The 11421-nt window shown below is 44.3% G+C and overlaps 1 protein-coding gene across 1 annotated transcript; it reads right to left on the reverse strand.

Moving 5' to 3' along the window:
• Window positions 1-3511: 3511 nt before the first annotated feature.
• On the reverse strand, window positions 3512-11073 carry LOC142939322 (serine/threonine-protein phosphatase 4 catalytic subunit B). The gene is made up of 9 exons (XM_076082599.1): window positions 10915-11073; window positions 9978-10238; window positions 9527-9578; window positions 9377-9427; window positions 7605-7706; window positions 7324-7497; window positions 7042-7168; window positions 6092-6281; window positions 3512-4580 (listed from the first exon to the last, which is right to left on the reverse strand). Exons 2-9 carry the CDS (start codon window positions 10085-10087, stop codon window positions 4451-4453), a joined length of 936 nt encoding a protein of 311 aa, XP_075938714.1. The 5' UTR covers window positions 10088-10238; window positions 10915-11073; the 3' UTR covers window positions 3512-4450.
• Between the last annotated feature and the right edge of the window lie 348 nt (window positions 11074-11421).

Raw genomic sequence — 11421 nt, forward strand, 5'->3', positions numbered from 1 at the left:
TTTAAAATCTGCTCCTCGTTCTCTTGGATCATGGACATGAGCTTGTTCAGCTGAGTCAAGCGAAACTCCACTGGTATCGTGATGCCCGAACGAAACACCGACCGCAACCTGTCCACGACCTGGCTCTGGGTCTCCATCCTGTCACCTGGAACATACAGAGAAATAACATTTCTCCTCTCAGGTAACTTGAAACAAGTAAAAAAAAAAAGAAGAAAGAAACACACATTTGATAAACTGGAACAGCTGATAAAATAACAGCCAAATGATTATCACAGCAGTTTCCATCAGCGATTATGAAGGAAGTGTTTCTGACACTAGTTCGCTAACATTAGCTGAATAATGAATTAAATGTCTCATTGCATATGTTATGTGTGCTTATTACGTTTTCCTTTGTACATTTCCCAAGATGATCGATGCAGCCCTGTGGAACAGAAGGCCTGTTGATAATCTCAGTGGGATGACGTCGTACTTGGCCGTGCCCGTTAAGTGTGTGACGGACTGGAGGCCACCTGTTGTTAAGGCTACCGATGTGACATTCAGCCGCATTTATGTTGCCGCGTGCACTCCGCACAGAGTTGATGTTGGCAGCTAGATATATACGATTTGAAGGATTTTGTCTCAATGCGCTCGTTTTTCTTTGCGCACACCGTTCGTGTTCCTTTGTCTGTGGTTCATGATGAGTGGAATGTCAACCAGGCGGCAACCTATATATACGGTTCTGAAGAGTGAAGCCGATGCGGAAGTGTCTTAAAACTTGTTTTCTCTCTACTGACCAGCAGGGGGCGACTCCTCTGGTTGCAAAAGAAGTGATTGTATAGAAGTCTATGAGAAAATGACTCTACTTCTCTCTTGATTTATTCCCTCAGTAAACATTATAAATATGAGTTTATGGTCTCAATCTCTAGTTTCAAGTCTTCTTCAATACAGCATGATGTTCATTTAGTAAATTAAGGTCCATTTAGAGGGCGGGCTTACTGCGATTGACAGGTCGTTGTCGCTACCAGAGCCGTATGCGGCGTCTCTACGTCACTTCTCCGCATTCCAATTATGGTAACTTCTGTTCATCGGTTGGCAAAAAAAAAAGAAAAACGTGGCGGCAGCCGTAATCAGAGACGGCGAAGTCGAGGCTTCAAAACGGCAGTCCACAAACCAATGGGTAACGTCACAATGACTACGTCCACTTCTATATACAGTCTATGATATCAACTGACCCCCACTTACAGAACTTGATTACTTGTGTTAATGTAAAGTTACCCAGGTCTGTTCTTAGATACTCCTACTGGCACTACTTTAATAGACCATGGATGCTGATGTGGCTGATGCTAATCCTGTCAATCGGCGCCAGCGGTTCCATTGGGTTTCTCCAGAAAAGCGTAAAAGCTAGACTCACAAGTGTCCTCCATGTGGGAAGATGGTATCGCTGGACTCTTTATCTCAACGCGCTTGTCCCGGTCTCTTGGCCAGTATACCAGATTCCACTGATTTTCGAAAGAACGAATGCAGCGACAAAACGCCTGTTCCCTTTTCTCTCCCGAGGATGGAAGATCGTGTTGATCAGACTGATGTTCTTAAGGGGTTGTTGGCAGGTTTCCCTGTTCATTAGAGAAATGTCTCAGTCTTCATGATCTTACTGTGCGTGGCCAGAAATACGGCAGACCAAACGAAACGCACGTGTAACGTCATCAAATTAATTGCACAACTATGAACAAGCTATTTAAAACAAACATGAATATCAGAACAAACGTGTCAATCTACCTGTTGAGTTTGTGTCCCGCGCCGAAGACACACCGAAGACAGTGACTCGGTATTTCCGGGTGTTGGCTCTGATTTACCTGCCGGCCGGTCGACTGTGCGGAATATGGGGCGTGAATGTTTTGGGGTTGATCCAGACAAACCGGCCTTCAGACCAGTCAGGCGAGAGAGCCGTGGCCCAGCTGCATAGGTTTGGTTTCACCGTCGGCTGGGACACGTGTGTGTGTGTGTGTGTTCCCACATTCTGGTGAATCTATCTGCATCAATTAATAGTGAAAATGCCTTAAAGTATGTAAATGAACACCCATAATTCATGGCGACAGGTGACAACTCAAAATATAAAAATATGATGTAATATATGGCTTTAAATTTCAAATACATTATTCCCCCGTGGATCAACATTTCTCATCATGCCTACATGTGATGACTGCTGAGTCATATAGTCATGATTTACCCATGTCCTGTTTGTGTCTTTAACCTCTTTAAATGTGCATGTGGCACTTGCTCAAAGGTGCATTTATTCATTTTAATTAATTAATTTAAAAAAAACAGATTTAATAGCTCGTGTGTTTTTTCACCAAGACTTCTGCTCGTTTGAAAACTTTCTGCACATTGAAAACACGTTGGGTTTAATGCAAACAAGCTGGAACAAGTACAGGATGGGACAGTTCCGTCCTCCCAGGACATTAGTAGGGACATGTCCCCACCGGTCCATAACCAGCGCCCTTTGCGTGTTCAGTCCGTTTATGAACAATGGTAATTATTTTTACTAATTGTCCACACATTAGATATTGTACACTTAACTGTTCATTGAGCCGCGTGAACACTCAACCCAACAACCGGTTTTATCGGTTGATCCGCTTCCACTTTTTACCCGGATCGTTCCGACGGTTCTGGTTCTCGGTCACGAGCTTGTATTTCTGCCCATATGTGGGCACGTGTTACTGAATGACAGTCTTAATTGCACTAAAAGACACAAATTGTCATGGAGCAAGGTGGGACGTGATGGTGTGTTCTTTCACATAGCGTCACAGTGCACTGGAAATGAATGACACATTTAACCGAAATGAAGAGGACAACTCTAATACCCCATCTGTTCGGCTTCTGACAGCAATGTTCAGTTGTGTTATAGTGCTTTTCATAAATGACTGCATAAAAAATGTGCTCATGGTTTTATCTGAACTGACCCCGAAACATGTTATGCGAGTGTGACAACCAAACAACGTAGTGTATGTAGTAGAGGGGCAACGGATTCGGATCACAGTCACGGATCAGCACAAAAGAAAGGAGGGAGCAAATATAACAGATCCCTGATCACGTTTTTATGCAGCTGATACCAATTGCTAATCATTGTTGATCCATATTGGCAGATATATCCATTTTTGTTTGGTTATAGCAGCTGGTCTACAACGCATTTCAACCACTCTGAAGTCTGTAAAATACTTTGTTATAGTCATTTAAAGTGGAGGTTTCTTCATAAAACAATTCAGATGATTAGGAAATAAAAGATTGTATTTTTATGGGTTGAAACAAATCTTGTCATTAGTTTTAATGACTTATAAGAGCTAATGTAAACAGCTCATAATTCATCTCTAATACCCATTTATGTTAGTGTGAAAACATCTCCTTCAACCAACTACCAAACCGCTAGAGGGGGGGGAGGGGGGGGGTCCGTACCGATAGACAGTGGTCCGTTCCACCACTAGTATGCAGCCACGGTGGGTACGCGCGCCTCATTAAACCAAACCTGAAAAAAACCTCAGCATTGATACAAAAACTTTATTCTCACAATATCAAAATTGACAGACCTACAGTGATTTGTAGATTAAAAGGAATTAGGAGAGAAAACGATGAGTATAGTGACTCCTGTCGGCCGGGCGCTGAGCAGCAGCAGCGCTGCGTGTGTTAAATAGTGACGCACATAACTGTTAAACAGAAACATAAGAGCAAAAGAAGTGGGGGAATAACATCATCTTGCATTTAATCCTGGCAGCAACAATTATACAAAAATCGAAAAAAGCAAAGAAAATGTATGCATTGAAGGAATTCCTCGAGGGACACTTTGCCGATTTTCAACCAGCTGTGTGTGTGATCACAGTTCCGGGTCGCCGTTCACCCCCCCCACACACACACACACACACTACCATTACACAGAGGCTGGTGGAAAATCAGCAAACGTTTCCCTTTAAATGATTGTTTAACTTCCTACATCTGCAAATATTTAAAAACGAAGAGAAAAAAAAAAAACTCTTTCCAGATACTACTAAAAACTAAATGACGAAAAAAAAAAAAAAAAAAAAAAAAAAACACTACCAGAGTGGTGAAGCTCAGGTCGGTCGAGGGGGGGGGGGGGTCGTATCTAAAGCGGGCGGAAGGAGAAATGGAAGAGGAGGCCGAGGGGAGAAAGGAAACGATGGAGAAGTGACAACAGTCGTGAGGCCCAGCGTCCACCCTTCACAGTGACTGCTCCGTCAGCCTCCGGGCAGCACGGCAGAAACCCAGCTCTCCCAAAGCTGAAGCCACATGCGGCTTCGCAAGAGGGGGAGGGGGAGGGGGGGGGGGGGTTGTTTGGCAGTTTTTTGTTGTTTTTGTCTAACTGTTCAGTCTGACAGGATGATGGAGGAGGGCGGCTGGTGTGAAATGGTACCGGAGGGGCTGTTTTTTTCCGACACATCGTGGCTGTCCGCTCGGAGAGACTTCACAGGAAATAGTCGGCTACAGGCTTCTTGGAGGGGATGCCTCTGGTCTCCTGCGGCGCTGCCTCGAATATGATGAACTCCCGCTGTAGATGCTCGTCCAGCTCCAAGATGGCCGCCACGTTGCCGCACCTGATTGTGTAGAGGTAGGGGGAGAAAGAAAGAGGGTTAGGACACTCACATAATTTGCAAATGACAAAAACGAGGCTGTCTTCTAGACCACACTGAAGAATCTCTCGGCTGTGATGAACTCAGCACCTGCACACACACAGTAATGGTGGGTCGCGAGGTGCATTGACGATGAGCCGAAGCGGCTTTTGGCTGTCAATCCGAGGACAGTTACAGAGCTTGTAGCTGGTTGTGTGGTGGACGAGACGCTACCAAAGGCCCAATCCCAATGTCCCCCCTAAGCCCTCAAACCCTGAACCCTCAAGGACTTACTGACGTCACCTGGTAAGTGGTTGAGTGTGAGAGACTGAGGGCTTGAAATGGTGTGACTATGAATGGACAGCACTTTGCTGCCACATATCACGTTACCATGAAAACGACAAAAAATGTGATGTATAATTGTGGGTATTTATTTTATACTTTGTACTCCCTGATTTGAAAGTCTTCAAGCTCTTTCCTCACAAGATGAGGTAACTTCATATAATCTATTTACTTGTTTTTGTCAAAACAGCTTCAATGACAAAATCAAATATTTGATGAATACATTAATAAATATTCTCTGATTTCAAGTTTATTTTTTGTTCCATCTTTAATCCTTGATGTTTGAGTAAATGTAATATTCCAGGCTGAACACATGTGAGTTGTCCTCTTTGTTTACGTCTCCATGCGTCCACTGGTTACCCCGTGTTTAACGTCACATTGCAATGATTTGTGGGCAATTCTCTTTGGCAAATCAGCATCCTATGCCGACTTACGGAAAGGGTTCATAAAGGGCTCAAAATGTCTGCGAGAGAGTCCTCAAACACTCGATGATTTGACAGAGGGACAGCCCTAAACCCTCACGGACTTCGCGGGAGCGCGCCTCAAAGTCCGTAAGGGGGGAGATTGGGATTGGGCCAATATCAACACTACCGAATCCTCAGGAATAGCTCCTCAGCCATAACCCTTACCTGCTTACATTTGGTCTCTTTTGAATGGTAAGAAGCTAAAGAATACGAGTACATTGTAAGTAAACTAAACTGTATTACCATTCAGGGAAAAATGCAGAAGCAATGGTGAAAAATAAATAATTTGACTCCTCGCCTAGTATAAAAATCTGAAGTTCAAAAGGCAACATCGCCGTTAAATTCAAGATCCCACAGACAATGAAGCAACTGAACGTCTTCTCTGACTCTCTGAAGTCAGCTGGAACTATACATCAGAAGAAAATACACTGAAATACAACATTGATACAATAAAGATATACTCAGGTGGTACTCACCTGAGATATACTCACTGATGTTTACTGTTAACTGAGTTTTACTTCAAAACACTTAATTTTCATATAACCATGTGACATACAGCACATCTCCCAAAAACATTGAAATAGCAATAAACACAAAGAATGATCAATAGTCATGTGACTGAAGAGCTCCATGTGTTGACATTCTGTCAGTTCAAACAGGGACCATGTGAGTTTCGCTGCGTCGACATACCTGTAGCAGTAGTTGGGCGCCGACCACACGGTGAGCACCGTCTCGTTGAAGTGCCACTTGTAGCCCTCCATGACCAGCTGGTGCGCTCGACAGATCATGTGGATGTCGTTGGCGGCGTTGAACTGCGCCACCACGTCGCTGCCGAACAGGTAGCCGGCGCCTCTGGGACTCACCCCCCACCCTGTGGTGTCTGAGTGGGAGAGAAGAGCAGTCAGGTGAAGATCGGCTTCTAAGGACGCGGTTACACGCTCGTCTTTTCAGCGGGACTTCTGTCGCCCGATCGCGTCGGCACGCATTAAATGTCAAGTGTGTACGCTGCGAGATGGGAGCATTGGGATCCAATCAGCCAGACCACATGCCGAGGTGGGCCGACTCGCATTGAGTTGGGATCTCAGTGAGGTGTGGACAGCATGTTGGCACAATCCAGACAATTTATAGAACGTAGGTGTTACATCGTCTTCTGGGGATGGAGCCCAGCTGAGACCCGAGCCGGCCTCAAGTGCAGTTTCTGGCACTTGAGCTTCATGTCTCCTGCTGCTTGATTAAAGACCCAATATTCCCCGATTCTGTTGCTTGACCAAAAAAGATTTTCTAAATAAAATAACACGGGAACTTTACTTTGAAAAATGTTCAGGAAATTAAGAAGCATTTATCCACCAATTTACAGCCACTCCTTTGATCTCAAAATATATATAATCACTGACCAACCAGACAGGTCGCATTGAAGTGTGGACACAAACGCTCCAATCTGCCGCGTCCCATGACAAACATCACATTGTAAAGACAAGTGCAACCACGGCCTAACATGGCATCAGGGAAAGGATTGCTGTACATCCCACTACATGTCCGCCACCGCTCCAAGTTTTCCTTTCATCATGTTTCCATGAGCAATCACAAACATACGAGTTATTAATTCAGCGTTTAAATGGCTTGACAGGATGCCTGCATACCTTCAGGGTCTGACCACAGGAGGTCACACATGGGCCCGTCATGGGGAACTTCCTGTTTTCTGTCAATGGTCCGGATCTGGTCCAGTGTCTGGATGGAGGGGGACAGGCCGCCGTGCACACAGAAGATCTGAGGGACAAAGGGGGGGGGGGGGGGGGGGGAGTGTGTCAACTCAACGGACGGAGCTCATATGAACCGAGAAGTTACTCAACCAGCTATCAGAGTAGTAACACCACCACGGAATCATTTCCTGCATCCAAGTTCAAAAGGAAATGTTCTCTCACCTTGCCGTCGATGATGGCGGAGAGGGACAGGTAGTCGAATATCTCCGTGCAGTACCTCCAGACCGTGACCGAGCCGTACTTGCGGAGGCACTCGTCGTAGAAGCCGTAGACCTGGGTGATTTGCCGGGACTCATGGTTCCCCCGGATCAAGGTTATCCTGTCCGGGTAGCGCACCTGTGGAGCAAAGGGACGAGCACGAGGGTGATTCCATTTCTCAAAACCTCAAGAAATCTCTTCTTCAAAAACACATTTGTGAGAAACAAAATGTATATCAAGTGTACCTTAAGAGCTAGGAGAAGCAGGAACGTCTCCACACTGTAGAAGCCTCTGTCCACAAAGTCGCCCATGAAGAGGTAATTTGTCTCTGGGACGTCGCCACCCACCTATCACGTGAAAGGAATCCAGACCAAGTGGTTAAACAGTGTTTATGTACATTTACAGTGGGACCTGACCTGTATCAAGCTTGACCTGGCACCAGTTTGTCAGGAGTGCTGCTCAACAATACAGAGAAAGAGCCCAACAACAGACTCCATCAAACTACTAGAGCATGTTTGAGACCCACCATGCTACAAGACTTATCTACACCTCACTTCAGAATCAGACGTGGGTATTCTCATGACAAATCACATTAACAAAAACAAAACCTCCCTTTTCCACTTAGTGCAATATGATTTGGATGCAGCAGATATTTCAGCATCAAACAGGCAGAGCAATGCCACTGAAGTACTTAATGGGCTGTCATAATTAACTGCAGCTGTAAATATGTCAGACTGAATTTGAACCCCCGGAACCCCAAAACCCTCCGGCAGGATGGAAAGCATGTTGTCTTTAAACAATCGCCAGAATTACACATTTGATCACAGTCAGAAGCTGTAAAAACTCATTATCATCAAATCTTCATCTTTCCGACAGTCTTTGAACACATCATGTGTGACAAACACTTCAGAAACTAAGCTTAAAAATGTGATATTTCAACAACATAAAAATGTATTCTACATGTCTCGTTTCAAATTTCACCCCCAATTAAACAGTTTACACTACCAGTTCCTGTAAAAAAACATTACATTCTTCGCTCCTCAGCGCAACTTGGAAGCCACGATTGACTCGGCTGAAACCAGCAGTCACGTGGCAACAATTCCAGGAAACTTCGACTGAACTGTAGTCTGCTGAACACAGAGCATTGAGGAGAGGACAGCAGAGGTTGTAAAAATGTGAATAGCTCAATATATAAAGCACGTGAAACTGCTTGCAGTTCAGAGGGTTAAAGAGCGTTTGCGTGTTTTTTAGGAAATTGCTGATGGTGCACTGGTGTTATCACCATCTGCAATGAAGTAAAGGATGACATTTCAAACACAATTATCAGGTTGCGATCATCATAATAGTATCATGACGAGCAAGCAGCTAATCGTTCTTTATGATGGCCGTTCAGTATTGTATATTCAGCGTGTTGCACTTGAATAATGTTAACGTGTTGAAATACAAATAAAAATGTGACAACCAAAGATCTTTACAAATCTGCGACATTAATCCCATCATTCGTGAAATTAATTTGCACGTCACTCTATTTTTTGCAAGCTGCTGTGTTTCTCATGAATAATTTCACACAAAACCTGAATATTACATTTGGGAAAAGTGCAGAAATATTTTTTTCAGAGCGAGGACGATTTTTCTGAGCTTTCGCACTGACAATAAAGGCATCAAGCAATCACGTTGTGCGGAAAGTACAGATTAAAACTTATACTGTACAACAACAGGGAGGCTCCTTATTACAAACCAAGACGGAAAACTTTATTACTCCTTTCAACCTTGACAAAGGCAGTGCAGACCAATTCCACTCCTTCCCTAGACATATAGACCACGTAACTGTTTGTCAGAGGGAACTCAAATTCACCAAGAGCGTTTTGCTAAAAGGAAACGATAATAAAGTTTCCGTCTCAGATAGACTGCTCTACGCTGTTCTGGGTCAATAGGTCAATTTTTCCCCCCCAAGTCCACATAGTGTAAAGGCCTCAAGTCTGCAGTGACTAGTGTGTAAAAAGAAACAGAAACTTACTCTAAACAGCTCCTTCAAGTCATAGAACTGACCATGTATATCACCACACACCTATGAGGGAGAAAAAACAAACAGGAGAAACATTAACACATTTAATCAACTTTATGTTCAATCCTAAGCAAACAAGAGCCAAAAGAAAAAGTGACTTACCGTGACAGGAGAGTCTACTCTCTGAACATTGCTTTCTTCCACCAAAATCTCTCTGAAAACACACACATAGAAATAGGATGTCAACTTCCTGTTTGTAACTTATTTCACAGGGGGGATACATCCCAGAAAAAGAAGAGCTCCAGCTGCTCCCGGATGTCATACTACCCACTCACTCCAAGCGGAAGTGGGTTCTGGAGAACATTAAAAATGTGGGTATTGCCTTGTTTTTGTTTAATTGGTACATCACGGGGCATTCAAGAGTCAGTTTTATTGACATCGCATTTAGCATGCATTGTATCCCCCCTCAACATTAGTATGTGGTAAATACTGTATACAATATGTAGTAGAAGGACACAGCGTAATACATTGCTTTAAACTGCATCTTTGTGTGATGCATGGATTCATCTAGCAAGAGTCGAAAACGTCGGATGAAAGACTACTAACTTATTACCTGGCTTTGGCACACAGTGCTTTGACTTCGTTTTCTTTAATGAGCTCACAGCGTCTGAGCTGCTCTATCTGTCGGTCCAGGTCGCTGATGTCCCCCATTGTGACACACATAGGGAGAACTGCTCACACACTACGGTCACACACACACACGCCGGGGTCAGTCCAAGAACTGGACAGCCACAACACACTCCTTCCTCGGAAATAGTCAGGGCCCTTTAACACCCGCACGTCCGCCTCTGGCTGGGAGGTTCAGAATAAGAAACTGAAATGGGGGAGAGAAAAAAGGCTTAACAATTCAACAACGAATTTGAATAACAGGCTAAACAATGCAACTTCATTGACATTAGCGGAGAAGCAGGTTTAGCTAACGTTTGCTAACCTAACTACTTGTTAACTTGAACTTGAGTTGCTAACTAAACGATAAGGTTATTTTATTCATATCAATGGGAAATTGACGTTGCGTTATTAGTTTATTGAACGTCACAGTGAATCCAGCTGAACAATGCACCAGAGGAAACTGACGTTATTCGTCCAGGAATGTGAGGCCTATGGGCGTAGCGAGCTAACCGTTAGCACGCTAGCTTACATCACTGCTAACGACGTCAACGAACAACTGATCTTTTGATAACTTAGACAACTATTTTGATTGGGAACTTGTCCCAATGGTTAACGCCAATGTCTACCAACTTCGTCCCGTAACAACTGCACACATTTAGCGTGTTAGTGAAATGAATTGACGTATTCAGCTTAGCTGCCGAAATGCTGTACGTTAGCTCGCTAACGACGGCTGTCGGGGCACCAGACGGCGTCAACACTGGCTAGCACTGGCTAGCGCTTCTTGGCTAATGTGGCGAGCTAGCTAGCTAACGCTAGCAACACACATCACAACGGATGACACAACGCCGCCAATTCGACGAAACCTGAGTAGGCGTACATACGGTTACATGAATGATATCAGAACGGCGGCAATCAAAACATATATATGTTTCATTCCAGGGAATTGATCCACCGGCTCCTCTTCGTCCCCCCCGGTAACTATCGTCTTTGCCGGTTCACTCCTGTCGTGCTCATGAACACGAACGACTTGACCGTAACTTCCGGTGTAGGGAACGCGCACTGCTCGGCGCAGCCTGGGTTGATTGCGTGGAGAGGACAGTTCACAGTTCAATGAAATTAAGCGTGAATGAAGATGTAAGGAATCTAACGGTGAATTAAAGTCCCCCTCCAGTCAAAAATGTATTTTACAATCGTTACGTCACTGAAGTGGTTGGCCTTTACTTTGTGAATGATCACACACAGATCAGATCACAACCAGCAGGAAACCTGTGACGTAAAAGCTGAAGCCTCCAGTGCACTGAGAAGGGATTTCTCAGTGAAGTAGGAGATTATATATGATAAAGCAATATTTGTAATTTTATTTAAAGGAAACTTACCTTTCGTTGTGG

This window comes from Anarhichas minor, unplaced genomic scaffold (assembly GCF_050575085.1).
Source record: "Anarhichas minor isolate MPS153535 unplaced genomic scaffold, ASM5057508v1 ptg000007l, whole genome shotgun sequence".
NCBI classification, from domain to species: Eukaryota; Metazoa; Chordata; class Actinopteri; order Perciformes; family Anarhichadidae; genus Anarhichas; species Anarhichas minor.